General features: G+C 45.2%; 1 protein-coding gene across 13 annotated transcripts in view; it reads left to right on the top strand.

Moving 5' to 3' along the window:
• TIAM1 (TIAM Rac1 associated GEF 1) overlaps window positions 1-12,755 on the top strand; it is a 461,825-nt gene that overhangs the window by 338,413 nt on the left and 110,657 nt on the right. For all 13 annotated transcript variants that reach the window (XR_014825120.1, XR_014825122.1, XR_014825121.1 and 10 more), the window contains 2 exons: window positions 6,605-6,829; window positions 9,931-10,116. Coding sequence is in view for 10 of the 13 variants with exons in the window: in XM_084991933.1 (XP_084848059.1) it covers window positions 6,605-6,829; window positions 9,931-10,116 (411 nt within the window). In the remaining 3 variants the exon portion in view is untranslated. The remainder of the gene's footprint in view (window positions 1-6,604; window positions 6,830-9,930; window positions 10,117-12,755) is intronic.

Below are 12,755 nucleotides of genomic sequence, written 5' to 3'. Positions count from 1 at the left end.
GCCTGTAAACAGCCAGGACCTGTTTCAAGAGTTCTCTCTCCGTAACGTGCTGTTGACAGAAGGCAGCGCCGTCTTGGCCCTACCTTCCCACCCCACCGAGCCCCTTGTGTGCCACCATCGAGGGACAGATGCTGCCATGAAGCTCATTTAGTAAATTGTGCTTCTGGGACATGGATTTGTCTTAACGATAGAGAATGGCAGAGACCGCTGTTTTATTTAGACAGGACAGCAGGAGCAAAAAGTCTCTCTGATAGAAAGAACCGCCTTCAGCCTCTGACAGGTTTTTAAAGCGTGTGGAGGCTTGAGTGTACTGAATTGGTCGAGGGGCTGATGGCTGAATTTTTCATAAAGCCGCAATCGCACTTTTGTAAACATCTTCCTCTGGATTTATGGGGCTTGGTATGTTTTTCCATCCTTGTTTTTATTTTATTTTACTTAAAAATTTTAAGACTGTGATAAAATATGCATGACATGCCGTCTTAACTGTTCCTGAGTGCCCAGTTCTGCAGTGTTAAGTACATTCGCATGGTTCTGCTGTTCAGCCATCTCCAGAATTCCTCATCTTGCAGCACCGAAACTCTGGTCCCAGCGAGCTCTCCACCCTCCTCTTCCTCTAAGCCCTGGCAACCACCTTCTTCCTTTTGTTTAAATCAGTTTCTTTCAAATCCCAGGATAACGGCTTTGCCGAAATTAAACAGACATCCTTCAAAGGCTGTTCCGCCTCCTTCGTCGCCTTCCTTTCCACATCTTCTCTGGGAGACAAACAGAAACCGTCTGATGTCAGATGGAGCATGTCGCCCTTGGCTGAGTTTGCTCGAGAACCTCACGGGTGGAGGGGAGAAGGGATGCTTTTCATTAAGTGAAGAGAGCAAAAGGCTGGTTATTCTACAGAGCCTTTCAGACTGTGGGTCCCCCTTGGAGGGTCACAGGGTATCCTACAGACTCTTATTGAAAAAGCATCTCAGAGTTCCCGTGGTGACTCTTATTGAAAAAGCATCTCAGAGGACCCGTGAGGATATAGGTTCGATCCCTGGCCTTGCTCAGTGGGTTAAGGATCCGGCATTGCTGTGAGCTGTGGTGTAGGTTGCCGACGCGGCTCGGATCCCACGTTGCTGTGGCTCTGGCGTGGGCTGGTGGCTACAGCTTTGATTCGACTCCTAGCCTGGGAACCTCCACATGCCGCAGGAGCGGCCCAAGAAATGGCAAAAAAGACAAATAAATAAATAAAATTAAAAGAAGAAATAAATCAAAAGCATCTCGGAGTTCCCGTGGTGGCTCAGTGGGTGAAGGGCCCATGAGGATGCAGCTTCAATCCCTGCTGGCCTTGCTCAGTGGGTTAAGGATCTGGCCTTACTGCAAGCTGTGATACAAGTCGCAGATGTGTCTCAGATTGGGTGTTGCTGTGGCTGGGGTGTAGGCCTCAGCTACAGTTCCAATTCAGCCTCTAGCCTGGGATCTTCCATATGCGCAAGTGCGGCCCTAAAAAGAAAATACGTACGTATTTACACAAATAGCATCATTATTTTTGAAATGGGATTCTTACTGTGCGAGTCTGTCCATCAGGATGGGTTGGTTAGATGATGCTGCAGTAAGGAGCAACCCCACATCTCTGTAACTCAACATACCTTTTAATTCTTGCTGTACATTGGATGGACACTGCCTGTGAAGCTGTTCTCACCCTAGACACTTAGGGACCTGGGCTGGCAGAAGCTCCATCCTGCCCCAGGCTTCCAGGACTGTAAGCAGAGGAGGAAGCACAGGGTGAATTAGGCCCTTTGGTTGGTAGCGTCACATGTTGCTTCTCCTCAGATGCTTTGGCCAAAGCCAAGGGACCTGGCTACCCCGAACCTCCAAGAGCAGGAGAATTCCACGGGTCCCATGGGAAAACTCACAATGAGTGGGCCTCACAGCTAGGCTTTTAGAGCAATTGGTGAGAGCTGGGGGCGTCAGGAGTGGTGTTGCATATGAAGATTTTTTTTCTTTTAAAGCATGGGATTGGTGAAGATCAGAATTTATAATACTTTATTGGGTCATCCCTAATTTTACCAGGCTTTCGTTTCTTTGTCTGTAAACTGGTCACTTGGATCCCTCCTCGGTGACCGTATTTACATAAAATGTTAATTTTGTAGCTTGTACGTAGCAGAGCTTGTATCAGGAGTTTAAGCTCTTTCTAACAACTCCTCAGATGTTATGGGAGGGTTGTAGGTATTTACTTGCCTTCCCCTGGGGCGGGGTGGAAGTGGTGAGTGGTGGCAGAGATGAGTGAGGCTACTCTTGGGGGAATCGATACTGGCCTCTCACCAAGCACTGACTTGCCAGCTGTTTTCCTGGAGACATCATCCCCCTCCTCCTTAGTGACACATGCCACCACTGCATGGATTCCATCCGAACTTCCACAATCCCCCTTTGAAACGGGTGAAAACACCACCTCCCCTCCCATCTAAAAGCTCCTTGGGCCCATTGAGCTGTGCATACAAAGGAGAGCTGTGCATATTTTGGCTCAGGGGACTAACTGTTTATCGGATGCTACCAGGTGCTTTGGAGGACAAAGAGGTGACGATGGAAAGGTCACGCTGTTGGGAACTTCCACTGCCGTCTTCCAGGGACAATTTTTGCTGGAAAATAGACTCTGGACGTATAGTATTTTTAGGATAGTGATAGAAAATTATATGGTATTAGGATAATATATATTATCCTAATATATATATGTTATTGATATTAGGATAATGTATATAATATGTATATATATTATATATGAATGTATATAATATGTATATATATTCGGTATTAGGATAATAATGTATATTCGGTGTTAGGATAATAATATATATTTGGTATTAGGATAATATATCCTGGAAGGATCTTTCAGACACTTTCTATTAAAGTATAGTATGTGCACAGAAAAGCACACAGCTTGATGGCATGTCACAGTCTGGGCACACCTGTGTCATGCGTTGCTGTAACCAGCACCCAGATCAAGAAGCAGCGCGTGGCCAGCTCGGCAGAGACCCCCTGTGCTTCCTTCCAGATGCTACTCCAACCCCCTGTGCCCATCAAACAACTCTTCTGACGTCTAAGAGGATACATTAGTTTTGCCTGTGTTTGCACTTTTTGTAAATAGCGTCTTAGAGTCTATACTCTTCCCTGCCTGGCTTCTTCCCTCAGTGCTACGTGTGTGAGATTTATCCGTATTGTAGCGTGTAATTGCTGGTCTTTCATTCTCATGGCTGAGTGCTAGGTCACAGTGTGATTCTACATGTAATTCATTCATTCCACTGTTGACAGGTGTTGGGATAGTTTCTAGTTTTGTCCCTTGCAAATTGTAGTACTTTGAACAGTTGGGGACAAATCCTGTGGCAAGCACAGGAATGCATTTCTCTTGGGAATGTACCCACAGTGCTTTTTCGGGGTCACAGGCGTGCATACGTTCAATTTTAGCAGGTGTAGGGCCAAACAGCTTTTTCCAAAGCAGTTCTCCCAGTTTGCTCTCCAGCTGCACATGAGAATTCTGGTGGCTCTCTATCTTTGCCTACACTTGCTATTTTCTTCTTGGAAGTGTTTCTTTTAGAAAAGAATCCTTACCTGATTGTTTTCCCATCTGAACTGATTCCTTCTCTAATAAATTTTAAGTCTTTAAGTGTTGGACCCATGGCACATGACGGTTCCCAGACTAGGGGTCAGGTCAAATCGGAGGGGTAGTTGCTGACCTATGCCACAGCCATAGTAACATCAGATCTGAGCTGAGTATAAGACTTACACCATAGCTCATGACAACACCACATCCTTAACCCACTGAGCCAGGTCAGGGATCGAATCCGCGTCCTCGGGAATACCAGGCAGATTCATTTCCGCTGAGCCATGATGGGAACTCCTCTAATAAATTTTAAAAGTGGGGAGGAGGAATTCTGTTGTGGCTCATCAGAAATGAGACCAACTAGTATCCATGAGGATGTGGGTTCAATCCCTGGCCTCCATCAGTGGGTTAAGGATCCAGTGTTGCTGTGAGCTGTGGTGTTGGTCACAGACATGGCGCAGACCTGGTGTTGCTATGGATGTGGTGTGGACTGGCAGCTGCAGCTCTGATTCAGCCCCTAGCCTGGGAACCTCCATATGCCGAAGGTGTGATCCTAAAACAGAAGGGGGGTAGGAAATCACCCCACCAAGCAAAATACCTACTGATGTTGAGGTACCAAGTGATAGTAAACATTTTAATTGTACTAGGCAGGACCAAGCATGATGGTTTTATATGTGGGAGGATGGTCAACTGTTTTTTTCTTGAATAACTTCAAAGTGATACATAAAGACAAAATGTAAGGTGATTTCATTCCCAGAGGAGATTAAATATTAAAAATTGGAGTGCCCTGGTAGCCCAGCAGTAAAGGATCTGGTGTGGCTTGGGTCACTGCTGTAGGGCAGGTTCCATCCCTGGCCTGGGAATTTCTGCAAGTTGTAGGTGCGGCCAAAAAGGAATTTGAAGCTGAATCTTTAACACTTAAAGAGTTAAGGGGCGGGGGGCAGGGGGTGAGATGGATAAAGGTTGTCAGTTACATGCTTAGTCCGGTTAGAAGATGATTAGGTCCAGGGTATGTAATGAAAAAGAAAAAGGATTCAATTTCATATACAGAGATGTTCATTTCTCCACCTTCAGGTGTACACTTTTGATGTCCCATGTCTTTATCTCTTCCTCTTGCCCCACTCAGTCCCCACAAAAGGATCCCCTTTGCTCTATCAGGTGGCACTTCTGCTGTTTCTTTATACGAATGTCTAGCTTATTGAAGTCCTCTTTAAAGAGAGGCAAATATTTTCTTGTGACCCTAACAACGGTCAGATTGACTAGGTGGGTCCAGTGTGTGATGTTTCTGCTGGCAGATACTATTTGTAATGTTTGATTGATGCACTGTTCTTAGTGGAATACAAGACTGATGAGATTCAGACACCTGCAATGGGGCCTTGACTTAAATTTCAGTTTTGTGGGTGGGGTCCTGTTAAGGGGATTTTGTTTGCAAGCCATCGCTCAAATGAGTCAGGAAACTAAGAAGATGCCTCAGAGGGGGAACAGAAAAAACACAACAGTGTTTTGTGCATGGAAAGTGATGTCAGCTACTTTAATATTGAAGTGGCCAAATAGACCCTTTGTTCAGATGAGCTCACTCCTGAGTATTTATTAAACTTCCCTCGGCTTAAGGGGATACTCATTCATTGAGTTCCTAAAGAATTAATCATAGCATATTGTTACACACGAGCTGTTCTCTCAAACTATTTCTCCATCTTTTGCCCTTCAGGGCACCCTGCGTCATATCAAGCCCCCTTTGAGGTTACCTGCATACATTGTCTTTTTTTTTTTTTTTTTTTTTTGTCTTTTTGCCTTTTCTTGAGCCGCTCCCGTGGCATATGGAGGTTCCCAGGCTAGGGGTCTAATCCAAGCCCTAGCCAGAGTCACAGCAGCACAGGATCCGAGCCGCGTCTGCAACCCACACCACAGCTCACGGCAATGCCGGATCCTTAATCCACTGAGCAAGGCCAGGGATCAAACCCACAACCTCCTGGTTCCTAGTTGGATTTGTTAACCCCTGCGCCATGATGGGAACTCCTACCCAACATTGTCTTTAAACCTCCTTTGATCTGGTCATTCTTAGTGGCTGGAGTGCTCCTGGGTCGTTGCTATTCCCAGACATTTCCTTATGTCCTCAAAGACAGTATTGCTCTGGCTGCCTTGAACCACTTTCCCAGCCCTAGATATGTCATGGCAGCTTGGCTCTGGCAGAAGACGTGTGGATTGGGGTTACTGTGGTGGTTTACTGCGGGCGGGGTTGTTGCATTTGGTTGGCCAGTAACACCCCTCAGCTTCACTTTCACCTTGGAACTGATCAGTCTTGTCTATAACTGGCCTTTGCTTCAAAACAACCCTCTTCACTAGAACCTAAGCTGTCTGCATAGGATAATCACATATGCAAGTCCTTTAGTTCAGGCCGCCGTCAATAACGACCATAGACTGGATGCCTCATGAACCTTCTGGAGGCTAGAAGTCTGAGATCAGGATAGGAGCATGCTTGGGTTTTGGTCAGGCCCGTTTTCTGAGTCATAGATGGCTGTCCTCTTGCTGTGTCCTCGCATGAAGGAAGGGAGCGAGCTACCTCTTTGGCTTCTTTTTATAAGGGCACTAATCCCCTATATGAAGACACCACCCTTATGACCTAATTACCTCCCATGACCCCACCTCTTAATACCATCATACTAGGGGTGTGTGTGTGTGTGTGTGTGTGTGTGTGTGTTAGGATTTCAGCATTTGCATTAGTGTGTGTGGGGGGTGTTCAGTCTATTGCAACAAGTCTATTGCCACAACTTATTCAATAAGTGCTTTGGGTGAGCAGACATGGCAGCTTCATTCCCAACAGCCTTTGGGGGCTGAGGGTGGGGTGGTACCTGACCGAAGACTAATTTATTTAATCTGTTGTCTGATGGAGGAGGTCAGATAGCTTAGCCTTCCCTGTGGGGCATCTAGACCTGCCTCCTTGACTCCCAGCCAGCTTGTCTGGAAATTCACGGGTTCACCTCCAGTAACCTAAGAGGCGGCTGTTTCTTTCTTGCCCCCCCCGCCCCACAGACCACCAGCCAGACGGAGCTGGAAAACTGGATCACTGCCATCCACTCTGCCTGCGCAGCCGCTGTCGCAAGACACCACCACAAAGAAGACACCCTCCGCCTCCTGAAATCGGAGATCAAAAAGCTGGAACAGAAGATTGATATGGATGAAAAGATGAAGAAAATGGGCGAAATGCAGCTGTCTTCAGTCACTGACTCGAAGAAGAAGAAAACTATATTAGATCAGGTAATTGTTCTTCTTCCGTGTTCAGACGTGGGCAGAATCCTTAGGTCTTGGAAGTTGTTCCGCGGCCTTGGATGGAGTCGGGAACATCCTTGGTTACCTCGCTGTCAGCCTGTCATCCCGGCTGCTAAGTTCTTTATTGTGACTGTCAGTCCCCCCCCCCCCCCCATTGTTCACAGTTGATTGTTATGAGCTGAAGGGAACAACATTGCCTTGAATGAAAGACAGAAATCTAATTGAGGAGCCCTCCCTCTCCCACCAACGGCGTGCTGTTCTTGGGGATCCGTGGAATTGCACAGTCTTGCAGTTTCATTCCCTATGTTATCAGGTGGACCTGGTGCTCAACTGTGGTGGGCCTTCACTCCTGACTTCTTTAATAAATTTAGATAGACTTCTTTTTTTTTTTTTTTTTTTTTGTCTTTTTGTTGTTGTTGTTGTTGTTGCTATTTCTTGGGCCGCTCCCGCGGCATATGGAGGTTCCCAGGCTAGGGGTTGAATCGGAGCTGTAGCTACCGGCCTACACCAGAGCCACAGCAACGCGGGATCCGAGCCGCGTCTGCAACCTACACCACAGCTCACGGCAACGCCAGATCGTTAACCCACTGAGCAAGGGCAGGGACCGAACCCGCAACCTCATGGTTCCTAGTCGGATTCGTTAACCACTGCGCCACGACGGGAACTCCTAGATAGACTTCTAAAGTTAGAAAAGGTAGAGTGTGGGTTTTTTTAAATTATATATCATATATATTATTTATATATAAAATTGCCGTATATGCATCTAAGACTATTTCCTGCTAAAGAGGAAAGATTTGGCGACTTAACAGGACATGTTTGCCTTCTATTCAGTTGCCTTTTTTTTCCCCTCTCTCTTTTGAATTTTTATGGAGATAGAGTTGATTCATAGTGTTTTGGTTTCAGGGGTACAGCGAAGGGTTTCAGTATGTGTACATTCTTTTTTAGACTCTTTTCCATTAGTTAGTTGTTTTAAAGTCAGGGACAGCCATCTCGTAGCACTTTGATTTTTTTTTTTTTTTTTTTTTTTTGTCTTTTTGCTATTTCTTTGGGCCGCTCCCGCGGCATATGGAGGTTCCCAGGCTAGGGGTCCAATCGGAGCTGTAGCCACTGGCCTATACCAGAGCCACAGCAACGCGGGATCCGAGCCACGTCTGCAACCTACACCACAGCTCACGGCAACGCCAGATCGTTAACCCACTGAGCAAGGGCAGGGACCGAACCCGCAACCTCATGGTTCCTAGTCAGATTCGTTAACCACTGCGCCACGACGGGAACTCCTCGTAGCACTTTGAAACGTGACCTCAGACCTGGGGTATGATTATGTGAACGAATGTCATTGACATAATGGAACAGTTGATGACCTGGACGAGCATGTGATCTTCCATATTTCTGTCTGTTCTTTCCCTCTGTTACCTAGTGCTGTGTTTGGTGGTGGTGTTAACAGCACGAAATTCCCTTGACGCAAAATTACCCACGTTAACCTATGCAGTTCAGTGGCCTTTAGTACTTTCTCAGTGTTGAGTAGCAGCAGTCTCTGTCTAGTTTCAAATCACTGTCATCCACCCTCCAGAGGAAACCCTGGACCTGATCAGCAGTTGCTCCCCTCTGCCCCTGCATTCTGTTTCTATGGATTTACCGATTTCTCATGTTCCGTACAAATGGAATTGCATCATATATGACCTTTTGTGTCTGCCATCTTTTAGTGAGTGTGTTGTCTTGGAGATGGATCCACAGAGTAACATGTACACGTCATTCCTTTGATGGCTGAATATTATTCCATTGTACGTATATGCCCCGATGTGTTTGCCCATTCATCTGTTGGTAGACTTTTGGGCTCTTTCCATAGCTGGCTGTTGTGAATAGTGCTATGAATATGTGTGTACACGAGCACTGCATTTTAAGTTGGAATAAAAGGTAGATAGATATCAACCCTTGATCAATTGCCACATCATAACTAGCATCTCAGAGCCTTCCCTATAGGCCAGACCTGTTCCAACTCGAATTCTTACATTATCTTATTGAACTATCCCATCAGCCTCAGGAGGTAGGTATTATTTTGCCACTTTGAAAAACGTGGAAATGTCTTGGATATAGCCTAAAGTTGGAACCACGTGTTCCAGAGTCTGGGTCTCTAGTGTTTCCCCCATCCCACCCTGTACTTTCTTTCTTTCTTTTTTTTTTTTTTAATTTTTACTTTTTGTCTTTCCAGGACCGCACCTCGCGGCATATGGAGGTTCCCAGGCTAGGGGTCTAATCGGCCTGCACCACAGCCACAGCAACACTAGATCCGAGTCACGTCTGCCACAGCTCATGGCAAGGCCAGGTTCTTAACTCCCTGAGCAAGGCCAAGTATCGAACCTGCAACCTCCTGGTTCCTAGTTGGATTTGTTTCCGCTGCGCCATGACGGGAACCCCCCACCCTGTACTTTCTACCACGCACCTCTTCCCCAACGCTCTTGGCCCATTTGTCTCTAATTTTTAAATCACCTCACTTGGCCTCTTCTTTCTCTTCCTTTGAAAATCCACCTCTGGGTAAGTCGTAAAACTCTCCAGTGCTGGAAATCTTCCATTTTTCACTTCTTCTTTTTTTTTTTTTTTTTAAATTTTTTGGGGCTGTGCCCACAGTATGAAAGTTCCTCAGTCCAGAGATGGAACTTGCACTATAGCAGTGACTCGAGCTGCCGCAGTGACGATGCCAGATCCTTAACCTGCTGGGCCAACAAGGGAACTCCCCCTTTTTTTTTTTTTCCTTCTTCTGCTTCGGGCTTGTGGTCCAGAGCCTAGAACTGAGGACCCTATCAAACCACAACTCTGGAATGGGAGGGCACAGAGCATCTTTGGATATACATTCTAATCATCCTGTGGACTGTATGGCTATAGGTCTTTGCAGAAAAACATGTAAGCTGTGAAAGTAATAGCACTGGACCTACCATGACCTAAGAAACTTAGGGTACCTGTGGTTTACCCCTTAGGATTACAATGCACACCTTGACGACATCAAGATTTGTAACGTTTACGTAGGATAAAGTCATTAATGTTTGTCTTCTCTTTTCCCTCCCTTCCCTTCTCCCATATTTTCACCTCTGTAGATCTTTGTTTGGGAGCAGAATCTTGAACAGTTTCAAATGGACCTGTTTCGTTACCGCTGTTACCTAGCTAGCCTCCAAGGTGGGGAGCTGCCCAACCCGAAAAGGCTACTTGCTTTTGCAAGCCGACCCACCAAAGTGGCAATGGGCCGCCTTGGAATCTTCTCTGTATCATCTTTTCATGCCCTGGTGAGTAGAACCTCATGTATTTTTGAAAAATATGCATCTTGACTATTAATCTCGAGCAGGACTTGACAGAGTCTCTAAAATGTTTTCTTGGGTTACTGACTGCACTGTGTGGACTTGTGTGTCCTCCTTCCGCCACAGGTGCAACTCTTCGTTTGACTCTGTTGTGAAATTTGTTACTTAAGCCTTTCTTGATGGGCCCTGAGTGATCGTGCAGAGAAAATATGAAGGGTATTACCTTTAAGAGATCTTTGTATGGCGTGTTTGTGGATAACTCGTGTCATTTTTAGGCAGTGGCATGTTTTTAACCCCAATGCTGTTTTTTTAAAAAAAACCTATTAACCTTATGGAAATGGTAAGTAGAGAGCCAGCTCTCTTGTATAGAAATATATATTTTTTCTCTTACTTCCCCACATGAAAACACAGAGATTAAACATGGATCTCTTGGGAAATCTCCCTCTTACTTTATTTTTTAACATAGTTTTGATGGCCACAAATACCCGATGCCTTTAACAAGACCTTCTCAGTCTATCAGCCCAACATATGTACTTGCTGGGGGAGAGGATTTTCATCGGACCCCCAGAACAGCAGATTGTATAGTTGTATGTTTGCAGTCTGTAATTTCATGTACTTGCTAAATTGCGAACAGCTTTATGTACTTTTGGTTCCTTTCTTCTCAAAAATTGCTATGCGCGTAATACGGTTTTAGCCTATCCAAATCAACACCCACTTAAAATGTACCACACCTTAGCACATTTGCTGTGGAATTAAATGTTCAGTCCCAGGTTCCAGAAACTGCTTTGGAGAACCTTAGCTGTGCTGTGTGGCTCTGGGCTCGCCTTGTCAGCTGTACCCTTCCATTGAATTCAGAGCTGTAATTCAAGTCAGAGGCGTTTGCATTCTTTATAAATAGATTAGCCTCGTCATTCAGATAATTAGGGTAAATTTACATTTTTAAAGAAGTCTTACACCAATTTCTGGAGTTATTAAAACTGGCATCCTGATTTGTTCTACTAATTACAGCGCAGCTCTTGGTCTCCCTGGCTACCACTTCTCCATATAGCTATTAAGTCCCATTTTTTTAAGTAGAGATGGGTTAAAATGCCCTGATGAATAAATCTTGCAAATGGTTTTCAGTCTTGGTCTGTTTCTTTGAGACTTGGACACCCCTTTGTAACTAAGCCAAATCTCAGTTTGCCTGTTGTACGAAAAAAAAAAAAAAAAAAAAAAAGAAGGATAAAAATTCTTGATGCCACCCATATTGTGAGAGTGTCATACATTGAGGTGCATTTTAGTTAAGGGAGCCTGCAATACCCGTGATGGGACATCGGTATTCATACTAAAATTAAGCCATCCAAATGGTTCTTTCCTTCTCCTGGCCTTGATAGACTCGGGAAAAAATAATTCTGCTGTCTGCCTAAAACTTCTCTGCCTTAATTATTTTCTTCAAAGCATCGGGGCCAGCTTCTGAGACGGGGAAGTACAAGCCACTGAGTTGCCCTTCCATAATTTATCTCCAGACCTTCTCATTTCCTTTATCTCAACATCTGTGATTTACATGTACTTTTCTTGTGATGGGCAGGCTGTTACAATCCGGCCAGCCGAAGGCAAGGATGGGAGGGTTAGTAACTCTTTTAGGTTTATTTGGCCAGTGATTTAAAAGAGAATATTCAATTCTATATATGCCACTCTCTGTTGCTCTGTTCTTTTTTTATTTTTTTACTTTTTTTTTTTTTGCTAGTTGCATCAGTACCTTGTATCTTGAGTGTTCTTATGTCCTCTTTTCCTTGAGGGGTTTCAATCAGACAGAACAAGTTAAGCAGCCCTGTTGGGTATCTTGTTCCTGTTTGTTGCCGTCTCCTGTCGAAGATGCTGAGTGGGGAATTTTTAACAGTCTAATTTATTAGAAACTTATTTTTTTTTCCCTCCTCTCCTTGTCATTTGACCCCAGAGAATTCCCCCCTCCCTGCCCCCACCCCCGTGGAGTTGAAACATTCTTCAATTTAGCCTTTGTCTGGACTTTTTTCTTTTTTTTTCCCTTTAAGTGGGGGGCATGGGAGGAGGAGGTGTGAGGGCCAGAGGGCCAGGGGGGCGGATCTGAGCTACAATTTAAGGACTGTTCACCAGGAGGGCTTCCCATAATGCTCACTGATTTGCAGTAATTAACTGAAGGGTCCCCACTGGACTCTTTGAAAGAAAGTTATCATTGTTCTTGTTTGCACAGATGAGCAGAATGATAGAGTAATCAGGTTCCAGCCACAAAGAGAAGCATTGTCTGGGCACAGATCATTGAGAAACTCTTGAGCTTTTTGTCCAGCACTTCTCTTGCCAGTTTTCTCCCCCCCCCTTCTAAATCCCGCTGCTCCTTTTGAGTCATGATGGCCTTGGGGGTAGCAGTAACTTGGGCAATTTACAAGGCCTCCGTCAGTTTCGGGGAGGTCCTCTAAGAACCTTAAATAAACAGCCCACTTGTTAAACAGACCAAATCCACTGGTCAGCTGGTAACTGAGACTATTTATGGTTGTTTGAGCTTCTCTTCTGGACTTTTGTTTTTCTCAAATGATAAAACTCACCAGAGTTACGGTTTAATGGTTACGTGGGATCTCTGCTGCTGCTCGTGGGTGTGTGTTTGCTGATTTATT

This window comes from Sus scrofa, chromosome 13 (genome assembly GCF_054392235.1).
Source record: "Sus scrofa isolate SSC_HxYL_T2T_F1_AM1 chromosome 13, Sscrofa_HxYL_maternal_Yorkshire_Landrace_v2.0, whole genome shotgun sequence".
Taxonomy (NCBI): domain Eukaryota; kingdom Metazoa; phylum Chordata; class Mammalia; order Artiodactyla; family Suidae; genus Sus; species Sus scrofa.
This window is presented reverse-complemented; position numbering and strand designations above follow the sequence as displayed.